We start from the raw sequence: 25002 nt of genomic DNA, 5'->3' as shown, positions 1-25002 counted from the left end.
TCTACTCCAGCAATCATCCTAACTCACAAATCTCAAATTCTTCCTCTTACCAAGGGACTGGAAGCTTTCCTTTCCAGAGTCTGCTAAAGGGACACCCATATAAGCAGACATTGTGCCAAAGGGGAGTTTTCCAGTGTAGCACGAAGCACAAGTGTCCCGCACACTCTGCTACCAGCGCACAGATGAACTCCGGGAAGGCTCCCCACGCTGCCCAGGAGCTTAGAATGGTGCCAACGGCGCAGAAATAGGGTGCATCAGAGACTTAAAGCATTTGGTTTCTTCCCTTATTTCCAGATACTGGGAACCATGTGAGTTTGGGGAGAAAAGTGAGGAAAAGCCCTGTAGAAGGCCTTTTATTATTTATCAAGGAGGCCTAAGATTTAGATCCTGAGTCTGACATTTAGTAGCCATGTAATCTTGAGATAGTTACTTGACCTTCAAAGCCTCACTTCTATAAAATAAAAATAATAATAGCAGCTACTTCATGAGACTGTGATGGCAATTAAATCAGACAACATACATAACATCACAATCCTTGCATACAGTCAGCCCTCAATAATTACTTACCACTAGCTATTAACTATGGGACATGATAAAGCAAGGAGCAGGCGCTATCCCCAAAATAAATGATATAAGAAAAAGGCATTTACTAGAAAGGCCTGGCTGAGCTGCAGGAAATGGGCTGATGTTTTTTCTATGACTCTGTGAACCTGACAACTTGAAACATGTCAATTCTTTGGGTGGTCATTCTGAGTAGGGCCTGGTTGTTTAAAGGAATTCACAAATTACTTATGGGGAGAGTTAAGAAAGGAGAAGCCTGATCTACTCATTATTTTCCTGAACCAAACTGAAGCACCACTGCTAAAAGCGAGAATAAGAGTTTTAAAAGCTCCTTAAAACAGCTTCTAAATGTCAGAGTTAGCAAGGGGGTGAACAGGAAATTCTAATATAAGTCTATAATGTTTAAATATTTAACTTGAAATAAGCATGGAGTCTTTTTAAAAATTTCATTATGAACTTCAGCAGAAATTTTTTTTCAACCTTTGCAGCAGAACTCAAGATCACAGTTATATGACATCTGGATAAGACCCAACAAATCCTCTAACACAGAACCTCTCTGCCTGAGTCCAACAGAGATGAAGTGACCAGCTCTGGCCAGGCCATGAGCTCTGGCTCTCCCAACTCCCAGCTTTTTTTTCATGGCACCATCCTACTTCACTTTCAAGCAACCTACAAATGAACAAATGACTACAGACATAATGTCCGTATACCTTGTTGGAAATTTCACAGTAAGAATTTTGAATCTGCATTCCAAAAGTCAAGTACTAATACAAGGAAGTCTTTTTAAATAGCACTGTCTCCAATATGCTGGATCTCAGCACTTAAAACACACACACACACACACACACACACACACACTATTAACATCTTTACAAAAGTTATTTGTAGATTCAAACATTTAATTACATTAAATGTTGTCTATAGAATGCATGATTTAATCTCCAAACTGTTCTACAGTAACAAAGATAATACAAAAGAAAAAAAAAAGCAGCTCACCTCAAAAATTTCGAAGCCATAAATGTCCAAAACACCCATGACCTTCTTTCTCACTTTTGTTTGTGCCTTAAAAATAGTTTCAAATTGAAGGATTAACTTAAGCATGAAATATAACACTAAAAGCATACCAAGGAATACAGACATTATATTACAAGTTAATTGTGTTTCAGACCTAGAAGAATATAATTTAGTTGTTTTTAAATGTATGAGAGAGGATGCTGGTATGGAATCGTACAGAAATTTTAATAATAGATGACTTATTTAAAGAAGGCATGACTATGCCTTCTTTATTAGATACTTAATTATAAAAAAGAGATCACTGAATCTTCCAACAGGTAGGGTCTTTCAAAATCCCCTAGTCCAATACCCTCATTTTACTGAAGAACATATTGGTAGCTAGAGAGGTCAAGTGACCTCTTCAGCCAAGTGTGTACAACTAGTTAGTAGATCAGTCACAACCAAGACCTGGGATGCTGTCTCTCACAGTTACTCTGCAAATACCATTAAACTATTCACCAGTGAGATTTCTTGTAACACACATGGCAAAACAAAATAGGTAGAATCACTGACAAATTTCAATCCTAAACAAGGTAAATTCTTTTCAAGGAACAATCTCTGTAAGTGGTAATCAATTACCTGATTATAAAATTAAAGTATCTTTAATGTGTATACTCTGAATACCATTTATTACAACTGAGTTATTTGTTTATAGAGATTCAGTACCTTAATGCTTTCATTGATTCGATTTACCAACCATGAAAACAACCTGCTGTAGAGGTTTTTAGCCAGAGCATCACGGGCATAATAAGCCTATTAAAAAGAAAAAGAAAAACGCAATACCCGTAATTACCACAATGCTTAATTTCAATAAAATAATGAAGTTTTTAAAAAGATATTGAAAGCTCTTTTATTTCAAATTTCTTTTCAAGAGCGTTTTTATTGTACTGTGGATGAACAGTCAAGCCATTAAGAAAATTGGGCAAATTGTTTATACCCAGTTATTATACTTTTTCACATCCTAGGAAATTAATTTTAAATATTGCAAAAGCTTTCACCACAAAGATATTAATCTCAATGTTATGGAACAGAGAAAAATCACAGGCAATTTAGAAGTTCAACAACAGGGGCAGAGTAAAATAAATAAATAAGCACCTATTGGACGGGAAGTTACACAGTCACCACAGAATGATAGTTATAAAAATTAGATAATGAAATGAAAAATCCTTGTTATGTTTTGTGACAATAAAAAATTATATATTTATTATAATAACAACTATTTTCTTTAAGCTACTACATGTAGGAAACTCAAAAGGATATACACTAAAATGGTTTTGACTGATGGGATCTATAAATATTTTTTGTCATTCAATCTTTTGAGCATTCAAAAAAAATCTTTTGTAATAAGCAGTAAAACAATACATTGTTGGATAATACTTTGTATAATAAAAATAAAGCCCTTTTACTTGCTTATTTGTTTGTTTGAAAGCTGTTCAAAGCTACTTGACAAAGAAGAGATAGAAGATATATATGTCTCTCTGACCTTGACTTAGAATGCAAAGGCTGGAGAAAAGTTGGGTTTGGTCAGGAGAACCTAATAGCCCTTAAACATATTGGGTGCCGAGCGTGTGCAGGAAGTACTAAGTATATGTATGAAACCAGGGCTCCGGGGGAGGCCTGGAGATGGGCAGCAGCAGCCCAAGAAGTAACGGGCCCCAGGGGAGGAAAGAAGAGGTTTTGCTGCTGTTTTCAACACTGGACATATGTGTGTGTTTCATTGCTTATAAGTAGAAAGTTGGGCATTACAGTTAAAGTAAACCATTATATTTTTATTTTATAAAGAACACAATTTATTGGATTATGTGAAAATTCTTTCTCTGCAATTCTTCCTAAATGAAGTGTAACAATTTTTAAAACAGACTCACTCCCCTGTTGCAGGCAATGTACTGCAGCTGGAAAGAGAGTATCTTTTTCCCTTCATCTGATACTTCCGTGCTAATCCCAAACCTTGCTCGCTAAGTCTCAGGCAGCTACTCCAATGAAGGTTAGAAAATCCACCCAGAAGTTGGTAAAAAATAGAGCCTGACTGTCCAATGCTATACATGGACATGGAGGGGGGTGGGAGGCTGGGTAAATAATTCCACAGCAGAAAATGTATGTAAAATGCTGACACAAAGAAAGAAGCCTTAATTAAGATGGATACCCTTTCTCCAATACCCTTTCTTCTAGTTTTTATTTTCTTGAAAGATAATTTAAGTGCCTAGAGCAGTGCCTGGCACATAGTAAGTCTACAGGTATGTTTATAATTATGATTTTTGAAGTATCCTCATTCTCTACTACTGCCTCATGGGCCTAAATAATTCTTTCTTAATCCTTTCCCCTTTCTTCTTGTAAATTCAAGTTATCTCCAAACACTACTTATTTGTAAACAGACCCTATTTCATCATCACGTCATCCAGCCTTCTTACTTGTATGCCATCTGCTTCCAACAAACCACCATTTCAGTATGCAACTGAACTAATAGTGACGACTTATTCTGGTAAACGGCTTTATAATTTTTAAAGTGTATCCACAGCCAATATTAATCTTCCTTGCTTCCTTCAAATACTTATTCCAGAAGTCTCAAACTCAGATGCTTTCAGGGACTGAACAATAGAAATGAACGGGAAATAGTGGGATCTTTGGGGGCTGAAGACTGCATTCCAGGTTAAAGGCACTCAAATTCAGAATTTAAAAAGCCAGCTAACAAAACAGAAGAACCAAAAAACTACCCTTTCCTCAAATATTCATCAAATAAAATATGCCTACTGAGCTAAATCTGGCCGCAGGGGCTGTCACTTGGCTACCTGTAACTTCTTGAGTCTAATTCATGCCACCTCATCTCCACAATAATATCCTCCAAAGTAAGGGCAGGAAGGGTTACTCCCATTTAAGGATCACAAATAAGGTGTGTTGAAATGAGGGAAGACACCAAGGATGCTGACTTGCCATCTCAGATTCTAAGCACAAATGAAAAGACTGAGTTTCTGCAGCTGATGAAGCTCTTAGAGAAAGATCCCAGGTGGAATTGCTTCCGTAATGACCACTATCAGGCATGGCCCAGGTCAATATGGCAACTGGAGACACAGAGATGCACAGATGTGGGGTCCGCCCTCCGGGAGCTTACAGCAGAATGCGGGAGGGTCAAACCAAGGAGTCAAACGATCAAAGGGCAGGTTCCAAGGGAGTTTGCAGGAGAAAAAGGAGTTCAGAGAAGGAAGACTCTGGAGCCTATGTGATCAAGGAAGGCTTTCTGGATGAGGTGCAATTAAAGGACCATTTGGACAGCAGAAGGAATTAGCAATGACATGAGCATGGGGATAAGCCGGAGCAAAGGGTTAGGGCTAGGTAAAATAAGGTAAAAATAAGCATGGCATTTAGAGAACCAGCAGGCAATCAACTGAGACAAGTCATTCTGGGTCAGATGACAGAGGACCTTGGAAGCCAAGGAGGGAGTATGTGGTAGAAGCTGAATAGTAACTCGGCCTTGAGTTTCTGTTATTTCAATATTAGTCATCCTATCTGGGGAAAGATCTAAATGCCTTGAGGAAAATGAGGCATGGGGCAATAAAGATGATAATGGGGCCCAAGAATTGAAGCTATGAGGAAAAGTTAATAGAACAAATCACATCTCATAAGAATCAAATCTTCTAGGCAATAAGATCGGTAGAAACAAATACTCTGAACACCCTACATTAAAAAAAAAAAAAACTTGAAAAAGGAGCTGAATAATCAAAGATCTGAAGCCAAACTCTTTCATGCCAAAGGTTAAAAGAATGTGGAAAAGTTTTACCGAGTGATGCAAGGTGACTCAAGCTTATAAAAAGAGGCACCTGGCCTGGTTTCTGTAGAGGATGATTAAAAAGCAAGAGTAAAACACACAATAAAAATAGACAAAAATATATCCATATACATATCTCATATATATCCACATATATTCCATATATATATGAAATATTCCTAAAGGGCCTCTTAGATGTTTTCTCATTGCATCACTATGTACTTCACAGTCCCCACTCTGGCTACTGAAAATGTTCTCAAAATGTGACTTCTGGATGGACCACGGTGGCAGCAGCATCACCTCTGAACTCGTTAGAAATGCAAATTCTTCGGTCCTACCACAAACCTACTGACCCAAACACTGGGGGTATGGCCTGCAAACCCTGTTTAAGAAGCCCTCCAGGAGATTCCGACGTACCCTCAAGTTTGAGAACCACTGCTGCAGATGCGCCACTCGGACACCAAACGTAACCTTTCCAGCCACGTTGCTTTGAATCCTCTTCACATATCTAAAGCCATAGCCAAGCCTGATCAACCCTTTTCCTGAGACGTACTCCAAACCTGGCTCCTCTCAGTGTTTTCTTTTTGAAATGCCATTTCACCCATTATTTATACATCTAAATCCTTCAAAGTCTGGCTCAGAAACTATCTTCTCCGAAAGTCCTTTTTAATCCCTTATGTCCCTAATAACAGTCTACGCGGGGGCTTGTGCTGTGCAGGCTCTCAACAAACTTTTCTTGATGAGGTAAGTGACTCACCATCTGACTTTGAATGAGTGAGGGGGACGGGGACAGAAGTGACGGCAGTAGTAGTAACTTAGGAAGAAGGACACACAACAGTTACAGCTAGAAACTTTATGGATACATCAAACTTACATATGCATAAAGGTACAGTATTTCCATAACCAAAACCCCTCACCTAAAATAAGAAATCAAAGTTGAAAGGAAGTTAAACGCGTGTAGGCATTCTTGGGTTAGTAGGAAAGACTAGGCCAGAGCAGCAGAGAGAAAGATTAAACCCACTCTACTGTCTTAAGCTTAAGGCTACTTGCAAGGAGGATGAGAATACAGTTGGACAAAACAGGCGTGAGTGAGAAGAGTCCTGAATTAGTCCTTTAATTCTAGCCCAGATCAGCCTGACTGGTGGGACAACGTCTAAGCCATAGAACAAAGGGTTTACACTGAAAGGGTCTCCACAAGCTCCTAAGTATATATACATGCACGCATGTAAACATCTGTTCATCCATTCTGAACCAAAGGAGAGAAGACATAAGCAACTCAGATTTGTGTCTTAGAAAGATTTCATTGGCCTAAGTGTGGAGGCTGGAGGGGGAACAGTCAGAAAGGCAGCGAGGCCGGTTTGGCCTCTTGACCACAGCCAGCATCCCCCACTGCCTTCTGCAAATCAATAAAGTGGCAATTCCATTTTCCCAGTTGCTTGGGCCAAAAATGTTGAGGGTCATCCTTGACTCTTCTCTTTCTTTCATATCACACATATCAAGGCATCAGCCAAGTCCTGTTGTCTCCACTTTCAAAACATATCCACCTTATTTCCACTGCCACCACCTGGTTCAAAAGCCACCATCATTTCTGGGTTAGCACACAACTGTGTGCTCCCCTGTGCTATGAATGTCTGTGTCCTCTCACCCCCAAACCCATGTTGTTGAAGCCCTACTCCCTAATGCAGTGGTAGTTGGAGGTGGGGCCTTTAGATTTAGATTAGATTTAGATGTGGTCATGAGGGTGGAGTCCCCATGATGGGACTGGTACCCTTATAAGGGGATGAAGACATCAAAGCTCACTTGCTTGCTCTCTCTCTCTGCCATGTGAGGACACAGTAAGAAGGTAGCTATCTGTAAATCAAGAAGATGGCCCTTACCAAGAATTCAACGCTGTTGGCACCCTGAGCCCAGGCTTCTAGCCTCCAGAACTGAGAGAAATAAATGTTTTTTTGCTTAAGCCACCCAGTCTACGGTACGCTGTTAGAGCAGCCAAAGTGACTAAGACCCCCGTCTGTCCCCTACACGCTGCTCTCTACATTGCAGTCAGAATGACTCCTTAAAATACAAGGCAGATCATACCACCTATGCTCAAAACTCTCCAGCCACTTCTCAGCTCACTCAACTTCTGTGCCCCCAACACTACGGATCTCCCCTGCTCTGCTCTACTTTTTTCTCTTTGTCTCCTGCACTTACCACCTGCTAGCTTGCTAAATAAATTTATTTAGTAGGTCTACTGCTTTGTCTGGTTCCTTCTGCCAAAATTTTAAGCTCCATATAGGTAGGGATCTTTATCTGTTTAGTTTACCCTGTGTCCCTAGTGCCTAGAACGATGCCTAGAAAACAGCATGACAGTTAAGATAATAGCCTAAAAAATAAAATTTTTGTTCCCACTTATATAAAAAAAACCACAGACTTTAAAAACTCCCTTGCAGACATTATGTTTCACCCACCTGAGCCACGTTCAGTGTAGTTGAAACTTTCTCTTGCTTGGCCTCAACTGTTCGGAAACTGAAGGCTCGTTCTAGGACTGACTGGTCAATGCCGGTCAGCTCGCAAATTTCTTTTAACTCTGTTGTGCGGGAATGGACAAAGAGTGACTGCATATCTGCTGCTCAGAATCACTTTCAAGGTTTACACTGTTCTTTCTAAATCGTTTTCAAACCCAACAGTGTAAAATATATAAATCAAAAGACTTCAGACTGAGCTGTAATTATGTTTCTGCTCGATTTCACTAGAAAGCTTTTCAACTCACTGAAAAGCAAGTTTTACTTTCTATATTAAAAACTGGGCAGAAGTTCAAAGCCAGTTTTGCTAAACAGGGTCTGTCCTCTGCTGACTTACCGTTTTTATCTTTGATCTTGCTTTCATCTAAGCCATTCACTCGTGATTCGGGCTTGAACTCGATGTTCCCCAGCTTCAACACCGCGGCCACCACCTCCAACACAGACTCAACTTCGTGGTCCATGAAACCCACAATCTGCATGGCATTCTGGGGAGGGGGGAAAGCACCTGTTTTCTTTCTGTAGCTCTTTATTATTTTTTAAAAATAAATCATATAACAGATTCGTCTCTGAAAAAAAACAAAAATAACAACAACAACAAAAAGACAAAGTGTCCTGGAATAAACTTTCCAAAAGACAAACCTATTAAGAGACCTGAAATAGCACCAATGTGGGGCTCTATCTTGTTCAGTGGCTTCAAGCTCGGATTCAAGGAGCCCTGGGGTACTTCACGGGCTGTGGCAAAGGGGGCATGTAAAGAGGAAGATAGAGGGAGAGAAGGCTGAGAGCTGAGCCCTGGGTTCCCACTCTGACTCCAAACAAACAGCTTTCATAAACCCCTACAAAAAAAACCTCTTCGTTTATTTCACAGACGAGAAAAACTGTGGTTTGCAAAGGTGAAGTGCCTGATTACACGAACTATGGATAACACAGAACATTCGTCCAGTCATAAATTTTTATTGAGTGCCAATGATTTGCCAGGCAAAGCAGTTATGGAACTGGTCCTGAACTCATCTTAAAATCATGTCCAGAAGTCAACAGGTTTCCGTAAAAGGATGTTGAGACAATTTTAAAAAATGATACTTGGGGGCTTCCCTGGTGGCGCAGTGGTTGAGAATCTGCCTGCCGATGCAGGGGTCACGGGTTCGTGCCCTGGTCCGGGAAGATCCCACATGCCGCGGAGCAACTAAGCCCGTGAGCCATGGCCGCTAGGCCTGCGCGTCCGGAGCCTGTGCTCCGCAACGGGAGAGGCCACAGCAGTGAGAGGCCCGCATACCACAAAAAAAAAAAAAAAAAAAAAAAGATACTTGGGCTTCCCTGGTGGTGGAGAATCCGCCTGCCGATGCAGGGGACATGGGTTCGTGCCCGGGTCCGGGAAGATCCCACATGCCGCGGAGCGGCTGGGCCCGTGAGCCATGGCCGCTGAGCCTGCGCGTCCGGAGCCTGTGCTCCGCAACAGGAGAGGCCACAACAGTGAGAGGCCCACGTACCACAAAAAATAAATTAAAAAAAAAATGATACTCTTAAGAAACGCTTTCTTGTTAAGAATAGCCCAGCTTGCTTGCTTCCTTATTTATCTCTCTCTCTATCTACCTATCTGTCTATTTATAGTGACTAGGTTACATAGTAATGGGAGTGCTGTAAGATTTTTTGTTCTAGAAAATTTCAAACATATATAAAAGTCTAAAGAGCAGGAAAAGAACCCCATGTTATTTTCACTCACCCCCAAAGATGAACTGATTCCAGTCTTGTTTTACCTATAATCTAACCTATCCCCCCATCACCACTATCACAGCTCTCTCATCTGGAAGTAAATAACAGTTATCAGATCATGTCCTAATAGAAGTAATTTTTCAAGTGTCTCATAAACATAGAATGTAGAATGTAATTTAAAATAATTTATTTTCTAATGAACACAAATGCTAGTTATTCTGGTTTATGCATTATTTTTTGAAAACTGTAGAAAAACATGACTTTCTGTCTGAAAAATAGATTTGACTTAACATGACTGTAGGACAGGTTTACATGTGGAATTTAACTACTGAGTTTGTCTATAAAGACATTTGGAATTTCAGTACAATATTAAAAGTTAAACCCCAAGATAATATAATAAGAAAGCTCCTTTTGACAAACAGTAAAACTATGTGCTCTAGTAAAGCATGGCCTTCTCGATATCGTAGGATTTTTGAGCTAGTAAAATGGAATCTAAGAAAAAAAAATGTCATGAAGAGACTACGGGTAGGACGGGAATAAAACACAGACCTACTAGAGCATGGACTTGAGGATATGGGGAGGGGGAAGGGTAAGCTGGGACGAAGTGAGAGAGTGGCATGGACATATATACACTACCAAACGTAGGGTGGATAGCTAGTGGGAAGCAGCCGCATGGCACAGGAAGATCAGCTCAGTGCTTTGTGACCACCTAGAGGGCTGGGATAGGGAGGGTGGGAGGGAGGGAGACACAAGAGGGAAGAAATAGGGGAACATACGTATATGTATAACTGATTCACTTTGTTATAAAGCAGAAACTAACACACCATTGTAAAGCAGTTATACTCCAATAAAGATGTTAAAAAAAATCAAACTAATAAAAATAAAATAAATTCTTCTATAATTCTAAAACCTTAGGGAGCATGAGTTATACATCAAAGAAAAGTCAGAATTATTACCAATTCTGATTGAGCAATATAGTGTTACCCATTTTAAAGAGTAATAAGAGGGTTACATCTTACCCTAACAGTTCTGAAATTTGCTGCGTCATCCACTCCATTAACTTTGGCAGAGTCCAGACTCAGGTAATTATATCTGCTGAAATCCCGCTCAAGTTTAAGCTTATCTATTGAGTCACACACACAAGTTTATAAGTTACTTCAACAAATCTAATCATCTTTAATATCTCATCCCCTTAACGCTTCAGATAAAAAGATTTCACACTATGCATTCAAGCAACAGAACAAAAATTAATACCCAAAGATCAGTAATAGTATTTTTCTAAAATCACCTTTATCACCATTGTACATATTTCAAACTCTGCTTTTTTTTTTAACATGTATTCTTATCGAGACAGGTTCTTTCCAAGCTTTGATAATATAAAGTATCTTCAATGTACTATTTCCTTATAATGTATGACGTCTGCCTAGTGATTCCCCCACTGTTGGACATTTGGATTTTCTCCAGTTTATAATAATAAATAAAGGACAGTGATAAATGTCTTCACACAAAATGTTTTTTTGGATTCTTTTGAATGATTTCATTGGGTATATTCCAAAAAGTGGTGAACCTGGGCGGTAGGCTCTGATCACTTTATGACTTATTCTGCTTTGCCAATTAGTCCCCCAGGAAGAAGTCCTCACTTTGAAGTGACACCCACAAGCTCTAAGCAGATCAGTACCTGACAACTCTGCCAGCTTTATACTCTTTAATAACTTTTGCTAATATACGTGTGGTGAATACTTCAGTGCTGTTTCAATTTACATTTGTCGATAATTAATAAGGATGAATTTTTCCCCCAAGTGTGTTGACTTTCCATACCTCTTCTTTGAACTACTTGCTCAAAACTTTTCATCACTTAGCTACTGCCTAACCTGATGGACTTATATTAATTCTCTAAAATATCCAAAGGTCAGACTTTTATCTCTTGTATCAGTTGCAAATGTCTTCCCACTATTTTTAAATCGTCACTGAGCAATTTGTTTTCACAGAATTGTATTCATCTACTGCTCCCTGCTAATTTTTTCTCCCCAAATGGCAGAATAATTATATTCTTCCATTTTATTTTTTAAATTGATGATGAGCCCCTTCCTCAACTTTTAGCCCTTTTAGCAAACCATCTGAGACATGTCCCAGTACCTGGTGAGGTACTCCAGGGACAGATATCAAACAAAGACTGCAAGGTGGCAGAAGCCAACACACACATCGTTTTCTTCCCTTCAGCCAGAATCATGGGAAAATTTTAAGAAGGAAGAGGAAAAGCATATGGAATGCTGCTGCTTTGGAAAATGTTGCAAGAGTAAAACTTAAAACATAGAAACAGGGACTGGGGCTTCCCCAGTGGCACAGTGGTTAAGAATCCGCCTGCCAATGCAGGGGAGACAGGTTACGGCCCTGGTCTAGGAAGATCTCACAGGCCGCGGAGCAACTAAGCCTGTGAGCCACAACTACTGAACCCGCGTGCCTAGAATCCATGCTCTGCAACAAGAGAAGCCACCACAATGAGAAGCCTGCACACCGCAACAAAGACCCAATGCAGCCAAAAATAAATAAAATAAAATAAAATTCTTGAAAAAAAAAAAAAAAGAAACAGGGACTTACTGAGGAGCTCTTCAGAGGCACCAGAAAGCAGCTGATAGAACACGTGGAAGTTTCTTTCACCTCTTGGCTGCTTAACAACACGAGATTTCTCTAAAAGATCTAAAGAGAAAAAGAATCAAATTCACAGTACAGTATTAGTTTCACTTTCAAATACACCATGCTTCTTTCTTTTCCCCCTCACTTTCTTTTGCATTTTCTGTTTTGTATTAATAAAATAATAACAGAAGCTACATTTTCGGTTCTACTTTCAGGAAGAAGCACAGCTCTAACTAAAACCTCCAAATTAAAGAAACCAGGTTCTTTTTGAACCATAGTGAATATGCAAAATAAGTTTAACAATACATTCGACAAGCTGATTAAAGACAATACAGCTTTTATAATAATATTCTCTTGATTTTATGTAACATATGATGACATTATGTTCTTCAATATGTAGTATTACAAATCTAAGCAAGGAAATGCACCCATTCAGTTAAGAATGCACTTAAGGGTTACAATGATAACAAGTTAACATTTTTGATATCTTATTTTATGCTAAGAGCTTTATAGACATTATTTCATTGAATCCTCCCCACCATTTTTGTAAGGTATGATTTTACAGATGAAAAAAATAACAGTCCAAGAGTTTAAGATGGATTTGAAATCAGGCTCTCTGACCCAAGTGCACACCCCACCATATCCACATGCCCTGCTACCTGGCGTACGTGAACCAGACTTTCTTGATCTCTTGAAGTCTTAAAGAATGAAAGGTGGTTTTCATTTAATGGAATCTGCAGTTATTTGACAGTGTACTTTCATTGATTCCAGATGATTTTTCATCCTGTAAATCTGATGCCTTATCAAGTTTTCAAGCTTTCAGGAAGGGATGAATCCATCAAGCAAGGGAACCAGAAAGGTGCCACTGTGGCACTAACAGGGGGTGGCAAAGTACAATAGCAGAGAATATTCCTGCCTGGAGTCCTATTTATCACTGACCAGTGATATAAAAGAGGGTCTGGATTCTGTGAGCAAAGGCCAGATTTAGTTACAAAATTATGAATCAGTGATCCTATTATTGAGCACTAATTCTACAGAACAGACACATTTGATTTCCCATCAGATTGATATCTAAACATAATTCAAAAAATGAGTAAGGGAGAGAATGATGTACAATTTCATGGGGACTTGTCCTTGAACTTCTTAATTTGTATTTCTGGAATCTACATTAGCACGTGAGGAGGAGTCTAGGTAGAGTTAAAGAGTGTAGATTTGATGAATGAGAAGCCCTAGGGTGCTCCAAACACACAAGGCCATCTGTAAGAATGAAGAGATGGGCTGTAAGGACACATAAAATAAACTTGACAGAAAGAGAACAAAAATATATAAACACAAAAATTATTAGGAACGGGATGCTGCAGAGTTTTCATTTTCAGCTCCAGCTCTAACTTGACCTGGATGACTGCCAATGCCCTCAAGTCATAGATGGAGACTAATGAAGACTTCATATTTAGCCAAAAAAAGAAAAGGATTGTGTAATAGTCATCATCTCTAAGGACTGGACGTTTCAATCAACTTATAAATATTGACATCCAGGGCAGAAGACAGAATAAACAGGTAAGGATAAAAGCGCAGTATGACTGCACTTATCATGGACCAAGCTCCTTTGGGGTCCTAAGAGTAAAGCACAGTTTTAGAAGAAAGACCTCCCAGTGCATGGGCAGAGTCTTCATTGAGAAGCTATCCCTTACAGGAAATTCCTCGAGCCTAGAAGACAGTAACTTGACTACGTGAAAAATATAAACAAATGCTCCAGTTTACTTTATCCATTCATGCACAAATCCCTTCAATCAACTCACTGCTCACCCACTATGTGCCAGCACGACCTGGGAATGAGCCTGGCACTGACTGCAAACCTGAAGACCTTCTTCCTCTTGACCTACAACTGTCACACACACATGCTCTTGATTACACCCACCACCCAGACCAAGAGCAGCAGCTCTGTCCAAGGTGGGCTGGCAACACCTTTAAGAGAGAGCAGGAGATGGGGGTGAGAAAAGAGAATGACCATGTGTCTTTCACCTGTCAAAGCCCGCAAACCCCAGGCTCCCCCGATAGCACCAAGAATCCCGCCATGCCTCACCAGCCTCACCTCACAGGGGCACCTTAATGATGACAAACAACTATTCTATGGCACTCACCCAGTCACACTCCACAAGCAAACTGTGGTATTTCAAGACAGGACATCAGAGCACCTGAAAGGGCCACACTGTGCAACAGCAACATGGCCAGCCTTATGTTTGGCACTTTTTGAACAAATGCTCACACACAATGGAGAGTTTAGAAAGGGCAATGGCTATAAGATTCAGCAGATAACAGTCACCAAGTTAAAGGATAATATTCGCCTGTGCAGGGTGGAAGGGAATGTTGGCCAATATACTCCTTGCACCACACATGCTGATATTATCAGTGATCACTATCATAGTCAAATCTGAAACATAATACAACGGGCTTTTAAAAGGAAAAGTGCAGGAGGGGAAGTGCAAGGGAACTTGCACTGACCTTCCACTCTGCATTCAGCACTTTTCATTTGTTATCATATTCAACCCTGAACACCTCCTCTGAGGTTGGTTTTATAATCCCCATTTTGTAGATGAGAAAACGAGGCTCACATCACATTGTTACTGAGCAACAAAGCCAGAATGCAAAGCTTTAGGAGACTAAGGTATCGTGCTTATGCTCTTTGTAATTTTCCAGCAAAAAGAATGCTAAATCCACAAACACTTGAAAAGGCTGAGGCTGTTCTTTACATAAAATATATGACTTCACCTAAGCACCTCAATCACAAAATGAGGAACCTTTTATTACAAAGCAGTTGAGGGTTTTACCACCTAAAATGCTTTGTCGATTACCCCAGAGCCTCCTATTTCTTTATGACATTTCTTATAAGTTACAAGCTTCTAGGCAGAACAGTAATCAGGGAAAATGTTTGCTCCCAAATAATTTACTAGTGCTTAAAACCATTCCCTAGTCTATTTAAAAAACAAACAAACAAAAAACCCAACATAATCTAACAGCATGAAGCCATATCAAAAAATTACTCAAGGTACAGAACATAAATTCAATTCACTATAAGGACCTGCCACCTGAACATTTTAAAGTGCCCCTGAATTAAGGCAAAGCAAAACACTGGCACAGCCTTCTCTTCTGCTTTAGATGCTTCTGCTACCACTGACTGTGCCTCTACTAACAAGACTTAATAAAAAGGAGTATAGGATATGCCAGATATTTAGTAGAGAAGAGAGTATAAGAGCCTCCATATATTCCAATGCAGCTACATTCCTGAACCCTCAAGATATAAATTTAAGTTCATATCAAATTTTATATAAATTTAAGTTTTAAGGGAAGAGATACACCTATTAAGCCATTCTAAAGGGGAAAAGCAATGGGTAGGGACAGAGAAACTCTGGAATCAGAACTTTCCCACCAACTCCACCATGACACTGCCACCTGACTATTAACAGAATCAGACCATCACTGATGGGTTTTCTTAGTTTTGACTAATTACCAGCTAGTCCACAGCATATACATGTTCCTGGGCACTGGGACAGGTAACCTCCCTATGGCATAAGATATGAAAGAAGTAAAATGTCCATGTTTGCACCTGCTGGAGATGGAAGTCTTTTAATAAGCCAAGGAATAAAAGAACAAGTAGTGGTTTGGAAGGGGAAAAAAATAACATTACTTTGGAACATAACAGGTGAAGGATTAGATAGCATGATCAAAGTTTCTTTACTCTATGTATAATCTCCCTTCCTGAAAAAGAAGAAATGGTCCAAGTTCTTCATTAAGGCTTACGGAAGAATTTGCTTTGTCTCAGTTTTGCCAGTAAGGCCAGAATGATAATGAAAGCCCAAGACGCAGACACAACCGACCCTGCTCCTCTCCAACTGCTCAAAGATACACATTATGAAAAAAGTGTTTGAGTGGCACTGAAGGCTCTTCCAACGGATCTGTGTCCCTTTAATAAAGTGAAATGATACAGTTAGCAACAGTGAAGGGCCTGCAATCTAAGCAACAACAATTTATCTCCCTTTGGACTCCGCTGTCTTGAAGAAGAAAAAATGTCAAATAACCAGTGAGTTACTGGGCATAACTGATGGTAATTTCAGTGGAAAACTTGGATTATGAACAAATGTTTGCTCTTATATTGGGGTATATATTCTAAAATCAACTCTATACTTTTTCTGGAAATACACAACATAACCCTCAAGATTGAGAATTAAGAAGGTTCACTAAAGACAAGCTTTCAAGTAAAAAAAGATGGGGCAAATGTCTTCTTACAAATCATTCACTGTGCACGTGTGTTACAGAAAGCAGAGGTGGGTGTTCACCCCAGGGCTCTCTCTCAGCCCGGGTCTCACACAGACCTTTGTCTATCTGCAGGTTACAGGCTTTGAGAGACCTCAAACATCTGGTGCGCCATGACAGGACAGTGTTTCCCCTACCTCCACCCTCCATGCAGCATTTTCATTTCTAAGAAAGCACCTTAAAGTTTTAAATCAAAAGTCAGAGTCCTGAAGTTATAAATCAGCACCAGTGATAGCTGGACATGTTACATGACAAGTTGTGAGAAGGTTCCCAGTGTCTGCACATGAAAAATCAACTTGGGCTTTAAAACGCTAAGAAAATTTGCCTTACTATCTACCTAATTAAATGCTATTTAAAAAATCAGGATCCAGTTGCATACATATAGCATTTATGCAGTTTCACAACAGACTTTTTTCTAATACAAATTTAAAGTTTATCTAATAATTGGAAAGTAACTTATGTGTGTATGTATCTGAATCTACAATTTGATACCCAACTCTGAAATAAAATTAATGAAATATCTAGTCCATAATATCTTATCATTATACATACTATTCTAATAAACCTTGATTCATTTCTTAATCTGAGGTTAATTTAGATGTATTTGAACACCTGATTTCTTCTATAGTATTGGTATATAGTCTTGTTTCATGATAAAACATGTAGTCTTTTTTCATGGTAAACATATTTTTGTATAAGAAAGAACACCAAAATAAAATTGAGACAAAGGAAAGCACCTATTTTTTATATAAAGCCATCCATTACAGAGTAACAGAATTACTCTTTGAAATTTCAGTTTTATTGCTACAGATACTTCACAACTGATGGTTGATTATTTGTCTTCTTTAGGGGTATTAAATGTCAAAGTGCTAAAAAAGCCCAGCCTTGTATTACAAACTAGGTAAATTATCTCAGTTTTTGATGAATTTTGACCCCCAAAGAAGACAGCTACTGTTTACTGATGAATAGTCACTAGCTGTTGAGAACTGACTCATGTACAGGTAAGTCCCCAATTCCATATATACATTTCACATACACATAGTCCCAGAAAAAAAGCAGATCAGAGTTTCCTTTAGGAAGTGTTCCAACAGATAGTTTTGCTCCCAGTCACCCACTCATCATCACTTAAACCAAAGGTATGATATAAAAGGAAGAACAAAGCTATAAATCTCAAACAATTTAAAAGGGTAACCTTATACTCCATATGCTACAAAATGGCAGGAATGTGCCATACATAAGGATTAAACAACATGCCCTGAGATAGTCAGCACATAAATTAATTGCATCGTAAATTCAAAAGAAATGTAAAAGAAAAAGAATTCAGAGCAATTTGTTCTACCCTCCACCTTCCCTGTGAGTAAGGTAGACATTTCTTCCTGCTTTATGATTCCATGTGGGAGGATTTCATGAGATGAACGCCCCAGCTTCTCAGCCCCTTACTCCTCTCCTCAGCAGGAGGAAAGGCTCCTCTTGAGCAGCGAAGTTTGGAAGAAGAAATGGGCATGCCTGTACAGCTCAGCCCGCTCATTCCCCACACTCTGCACAAATGCAGCCCTACTCCCAGGCTGTAAGACAGATGGGGCAACAAGCACAAGGAGAGGCCAGGGGTTGCTCGGTGCCGTCAATGCCTGCCAACCTGCCAAAGGACTACTAGCACACGGTCTTGGGTGATAAACCGAAAGCCGCTTTCTTCAACCTTGCCTCTACAGTAATAGAGCTGCTTCCTCTCCAGCTGATTTCCTGTGCCTATTTCTCATGTGTTTCCAAACTGGGTGGGGAAGGGATATTACCTATTAGACCTCTGTCTCAAGTTATTTTCTGCTGCATAACAAATGGCCCCCAAACTTACCAGCTTAGACCAATACCATTTATTAGCTCATGAGTCTGAGAGTCAGATTTGCAGTTCTCTGATCTAAGCCAGCTTGGCTGATCTCTGCTGGCTGGTTGGCTGGCAGATCTAAGATGCCCTCACTCACACGCCTGCTGGTTCATTCCATGGGCCTCTCATCACCCAGCAGACTAGCCCAGGTTCACGCACATGGTGGTAATGAGTTCCCCAGAGAAGCAAGAGAGGGTAAGCCCCAGTAGAGAACCAACTTTCGAGTCTCTCACTGTGCCATGTTTGCAAATTGTTCCATTGACCAAAACAAATCTCATGGCCAAGCCTTAAGTCATTGAGAGAGGGGACTACTGAAGCATGTGGACACAAGCTAAGAAACTATTGTGGTCATTCCTGAAAACAATCTATCAGCTTTAGGTTATTTAAAATAAAATGGTCACGAATTCTTTTCCCACTCTTCCCACTGAGAGGAGGAATCTACATTCCCCAGCACTGAGACTGAGCAAGCTTGTGTCCACATGGACTTAACAGAGTCAGTGATGCTGTACGATGTCCCAGGTTACTCAGGCTTCTTCTTGGTTCTCTTGGAACACTTGCTGTCGGGATGTTCCCTCTTGGAACACTCCCTCTCAGAATCTAGCCACCTTGCTGTGAGAAGCCCAAATCACACGAGGCCACACAGAGATGGCTCTAGTTAACATTCTAGCTGAGCTCACCCCTTGAATCATCCCAGGCCAGGAGCCTGACACATGAGTGACAAAGCCTCCAGAGGACTCCAACCCCCCCCCCCCCCAATGCATGCAAGTTGCCCCCAGTCACTGGAGTTTTCCCAGCTGAGGTCCCATATGTCATGGAGACAAGCCAACCCTGCTGAGCTCCATCTGAATTCTTGACCCACAGAATCCAAGAGCATATAACAGGGCTGTTGTTTTACTCCACTAAGTCTGGGGTGGTTTATTGGGCAGTTAATAATAACTGGACCACACACCAATGTCAACGTTTGCTTTCCTTCATAACCACAGGACTGGGTTACTTCTTTGAAGCTGAACAGAGGCATCAGTAACAGATGGTGCTTGATTACCAATAACTTTGTTTGCCTTTGTGGGATTTAGAAAAAGTATTTTTAAATGATTAACATAGAATATTCAGATAAACTTACCCAATACAGAAGAAGCTTTATTCCTCAATAAATTTCTCCATGTCAAACTGTGCTTACTGTACATTAGGTACTTATGTGATTATTAATTAGTTAATTCAACAAATATATATTAGATGTTAGACACTATTTTAGTTGCTATCATTTAGCAATGAACCATACAAACTGAGTCTCTGTCATTATAGGGTATATATTTGGCTAGGAGCTAGACACAATCAACAAATAAATATACAATAATGAAAAGAAGCAAACATTTATTGAGTGCTTACTACGTGCCAGGCACTGTTACAAGTGCTTTAGATGTTAACAAATTATTTACAACTCATCACAACCCTATGAGATCAGTACTATTATCCTCATTTCAAAGAGAAAGAAATGGAGGCACAGAGAATTAAGTAACTTGTTGTCTTTTAGACATTGGCAACCACATGATAAATCACTGACAACTGCGTATGTAGGCTCATGGATATGTCCCAAATAATAAAGCAGGAAAATGTAGAGCCTGCCTATATTTAACCAATTCCATCCTCATCTCCAGCACTTACTGAGCACCTGCTGTGTGTCAGGTATCACCCTAGGCTCTTGATACACTACCGTGAACAGGACAGCCGTGTCTCCCATCCTTACAGTTTACGCAGGTATATGCACATTTGAAATCTTAAGGCTTCTTCTTAGTATATCTCTATGCTATTCTTCTTTTAGGAGATAATATCTCTTGAGTGATACTTGTACCACATTTTCTCCAGTCTAAATTTTCATTTAGTGCCACAACTATAAAAAGTATCTGTGACTATTAATAAAAGCAACAGGTTTCCAAACATTTCAAGTTCATAACACTAGATCCAAAATCCTCAAATGTAAATGTATAAATTTTATGAGACCCACAATCATTAACAAAGTAGGAACACTAGTACCTCACATCAGCCAAACATCTGGATGTGTTTCCATATTTTATCTTCTGTACTTAAGTAAATGTTTGACATTTTCTATTTTTGTAACACTTCTCTCCAATGATACTAACCTCAGAGATACCGTAGCTTTCAAAACTCTCCTAATGATACTAACATCAGAAAATACGTAGCTTTCAAATGAGTTCAAGACTTAGGTTTTACAGCATACCTCTCTTAGAAAGAGAGGAAGAGAGAGTAAGTTATTGGGCTTTTTTTCCCCCACTTCCTGGGTACACAACTGGCTCAAATGATCCTGTGACTTTTTCAAGGTAATAATTACAGCCAACTATGACCTATGCTTTTTACTAGGCGGCTGCTGGAAAAAGAAGCAAAATAGATGACCTACAAAATGGCAAATCTTGTCTCCTTTTCTGGGTACAAGAAGCTAACTTTTGGCAGCTTGCAGAGAACAAGAGTGGGTTTACCCATTGCTTTATACCCCCCTTAAGCCAGCAGGCAGCAGCTCCCCGTGGCCACCGTATAGAAAGAGTCAGTCCTCTCTTTATACGGGGTGAAATTTCCTGCTCTCACCACTAATGTATCCCTTTCCTTTCCAAAGCAAAGGATACTCTAAAATACCAGGGTGTTCCCACTACCACAAATTTCAATATAATTTCATTGTGGGAACAAATGGTAACAAAAACCATATGACGTTCATTCATGATGGTTTTTAATCTTCATTGGGAATGAACTGGGTGTTTACTATTTATTCTCCATGGATACTCCAAGAATTAGAGACAGGAAGACATTTCTGTTTGAAACTTGAAACTTCAAAATGTAAAACCCAAGTTATTTTCTAATACTTAGAATAAAGGCATCCTTAAATATTTTCCTACAGTCCTCAAGAGTAATACTGGTTCAATCATTCTAGAATGTTCTATAACAAAAAGTTAATGTAGCTTCATTTTTTAAAGTGTATTACTCAATTAATAACTAAATTTAATTTGTCTTATAAAATGCAAGTGTTATAAATATCTTTCAGAATAAAAGCTAATCTTTCCTTAAAATGGTGGTCTTAAAACTGAGGTATACCTTTTCCTATCCCTATACAGCTCTCATCAGCTGCCACATACTGTGAAGGAAGCTTGTGTAACAAACTTGGCAGGGTTATAATCACTTGCTTTTAGTGGTATTATATATATGATTTGCATGAATATTTCTGTTTCCTTATTTTACAGTTAAAACCATTTAACATAAGTAGTACCATCCTAGCCAATTTCATCTCAGATTAAAACTTCCTCTTCAAGACGTTTTTCCAACAATAATACATTTTTACAAATACTTATAATCCCAACAATGCACGGCACACACGCTAAAATAATAAATTAAACTACTTTGGGACTTCCCTAGTGGTGCAATGGTTAAGAATCCACCTGCCATACTTCCCAGGTGGTGCAGTGGTTAAGAATCTGCCTGCCAGGGCTTCCCTGGTGGCGCAGTGGTTGAGAATCCGCCTGTGGATGCAGGGGATACAGGTTCGTGCACCGGTCCAGGAGGATCCCACATGCTGCGGAGCGGCTGGGCCCGTGAGCCATGGCCACTGAGTCTGTGCGTCCGGAGCCTGTGCTCCACAACGGGAGAGGCCACAACGGTGAGAGGCCCGTGTACCACAAAAAACAAAAACAAAACAAACAAACAAAAAAAGAATCTGCCTGCCAATGCAGGGGACACGGGTTCGAGCCCTGGTCCAGGAAGATCCCACATGCCACAGAGCAACTAAGCCCGTGCGCCACAACTACTAAGCCTGCACTCTACAGCTCGTGAGCCAAAACCACTGAGCCTGCACGCCCAGAGCCCGTGCTCTGCAACAAGAGAAGCCACCGCAGTGAGAAGCCTGCGCACTGCAACGAAGAGTAGACCCCGCTCGCCACAACTAGAGAAAGCCCACGTGCAGCAACAAAGACCCAACGCAGCCAAAATAATAAATAAACTATTTAAAAACTACAAATGGTAGAAATGGGAAGAACCATGGAATTCATCCAGTTCAATCCTATAGTTTCCAAGATAAAGAAACTCTAGACCTAGAAGTTTACTCTACGAACTATGATTTAAAAAATTTTTTTAAAAATTCAGCTGCATGGTTTGCCCAAATTCTAAAAATATTCACTTTCAAATGGCATCCCTCTGGTTCTAGAGTTTCTCTGGAAGATCACAGGGGCCACCTGGGGGTCTAGGGGTTCTGGCTGCTCATCTCCTCTTTAACCAGATCAGGCCTCGTTTCATCTGTTTCATATTTGGAATAAAATTTCATTTGGAGAAAGAATGTCACTGCTATGGCAAAAAGCAGTGCTGTGGATACCTGAGCCAATTATTATTTTTTAATCTAGTACAAACTTAGATTTTTTTCATTCCAACAATCCGAACAGCATCTTAGGGTGGTGAAAAGGCCAGATGAAGCAGGGTGGCGGGGGTGGGGGGGTCAACAGTGTGGCCCTCAAAAAAAACAAGAGAATAACCAGGCTGCAGCTTCCCCTGGAGGTGCACTAACCCTGAGTGGTCATCATATCCTTGCCAAACGAATCAGCTACAGAATCAACAGGGGCAGAGACATCAGGGCTGTGCCACATGCACTGAAACTCCAAAGCATGGATGAAGGGGCCTTACCTACAACAGATACCAACCACTGTGTCCACCTGAGAAAACTCTGGACCTGGGGCTGTTAAGTAGACCTCACCCGATTTTGTTCATTTTTTCACCTTTGCCAGAGAACATTTCACTTCTATAATCACAAATCATGACGAAAGAAAGCTAATAAATTTGTCTCTACCTAACAGGTGTACCACATTTCAATTATTTAAACACACTGAAGACAAAATTCTCACAGTAAAATTTGAAGTACAGGTTTACCTCAATTATCGGGTAACTGTTACCCCAAAAGTCATTAAATTAAAATCGATTATTATTTATATTCTGTCCTTAACCATAGAGTAATTTTGTTAAAGAAAATAATGGTTGGAGAACTTTTATTACTGGATTGGCTTGAAGACCTATAGGATATAAAATACAGTTGGGCTAATATTTATTTCTTTAGCAGACTTCTAAAAAGTTTTTCAAAGGCAAAGACTTTAAGTGATCTTTTAAAAAGATTTAGAAATTAAATATTATAAAACAATCTGAAATGCATAGGTTAAAAATTTAAGTATAAGAAAAGGAAATGTATTCTTAAACCTATCTCTTCAAGACCCAAGTATCTAAAATATTGTTATAAATATGTTTTCCTATTCTGAACTTCTTTAAAATACTCACAGTTACTTATCACTCCTCCCAGTGGATCACCTTTAAAATCGAATTCAATATCCATATATTTGCCCTGCCAAAGAAAGACTTTGTGAGTTTTCAAGTTCACCTCAAAATATTCAGTGTATCTTAAAGCATAGCATAATAAGCCCTTTATGCATTTGTTTAAATGTAATTAAGAAAGACACAGTTTATGTAACCATGATGCAAAACAATGTGCCTCCAAAATTAATTCACACTAAATACCCCATTAGCTCAAAGTGAGCATATCTCGTTGCTAATTTAAGAATAGATCTTTTCAGCCATCATAAGACTTTTGGATACGTTTCAAACTTCTCAAGGACGTGTGTATTCAATTCAAGAATAAAAACTGAGAAAGTTAGCATTCCTTGAATATGCACTAGCAGGCAATATAAATTATTTCATTTTTATAGGCAAAGTATGTTTTAAGCCATGGCTAGACATTCCAAACGTACTGGACAGTGGATAAAATGGAAGACTTCAAGTTCTGTTTTTACATCTACTCAAATCAAATGTACGATCATGTGGGGTGACCAACTCAGAATCCAAGGCTGATCATTGTTACTTTCTTTGGCTTTTAATCTAGATTATACAGAAATATATAACCCATGTTCATCTTACACCTTATAGATGGTACCTTAAACACACAGAAACACACATGGAGTCTCACACTGTGATTTTTAGAGAATGGGTCTGGATTGTGTGGTTAAAGAGTAGCAAGTATATCAGAATAACCCTGAGGGCTGTTTTTTGTTTGGAAAAGGGTGTGTTGATCTAATAAGTAGTCTTTGGTTTTGTTTCATGTTCTACCTTAGTCAGATCCATGGTTTGTAAATAATTCTCCCAGAGAATTACTTTAATTCTGTTTTCAAAATAATGGTAAGGGAGGAGAAACATGATCACATGGCACACAATCAACGATGTAATTTGTGATTTTTTATTAGCTCGTGCATGCTTCCCCCACCTTCTCCTTCTTCATTGTCATGGGTCATCTGGCCTTTTTAAGTCTTCACTTGCTCATTAAGCAAATGTTTATCAAGCATTTCCTGGACACTAACGTAGGCACAAGGGAAAGCAAGGCATCACTCCTGCCCTCAAGGAATTTACAGTCTGGGGGGGAACTGAAACATAAATAGGACATAACCGTGTACAGGGATACATCCTACAGTGGGATCATGGCGCTGTGAGCAAAGAACAGGGGACAGAGGGGGAGCAGGAGATCTGCCCTAGCTTCAAGGCGAAGCAGCAGGAGAAGTCAGGCAGGC

The 25002-nt window shown here is 39.6% G+C and overlaps 1 protein-coding gene across 3 annotated transcripts in view; it reads right to left on the bottom strand.

The window, feature by feature from the left end:
• Positions 1–25002, bottom strand: part of MYO1B (myosin IB) — a 183070-nt gene that overhangs the window by 47231 nt on the left and 110837 nt on the right. For all 3 annotated transcript variants that reach the window (XM_059052028.2, XM_059052027.2, XM_059052026.2), the window contains exons 7-13: positions 23726–23789; positions 12187–12285; positions 10608–10711; positions 8216–8363; positions 7825–7943; positions 2281–2367; positions 1558–1623 (exon numbers count right to left, since the gene is read on the bottom strand). In XM_059052028.2, the coding sequence (XP_058908011.1) occupies positions 1558–1623; positions 2281–2367; positions 7825–7943; positions 8216–8363; positions 10608–10711; positions 12187–12285; positions 23726–23789 (687 nt within the window). The remainder of the gene's footprint in view (positions 1–1557; positions 1624–2280; positions 2368–7824; positions 7944–8215; positions 8364–10607; positions 10712–12186; positions 12286–23725; positions 23790–25002) is intronic.

Source organism: Kogia breviceps, chromosome 2, assembly GCF_026419965.1.
Source record: "Kogia breviceps isolate mKogBre1 chromosome 2, mKogBre1 haplotype 1, whole genome shotgun sequence".
NCBI lineage: Eukaryota > Metazoa > Chordata > Mammalia > Artiodactyla > Physeteridae > Kogia > Kogia breviceps.
Note: the sequence above shows the minus strand (reverse complement) of the source record. Positions and strands in the feature narration are given on the sequence as shown.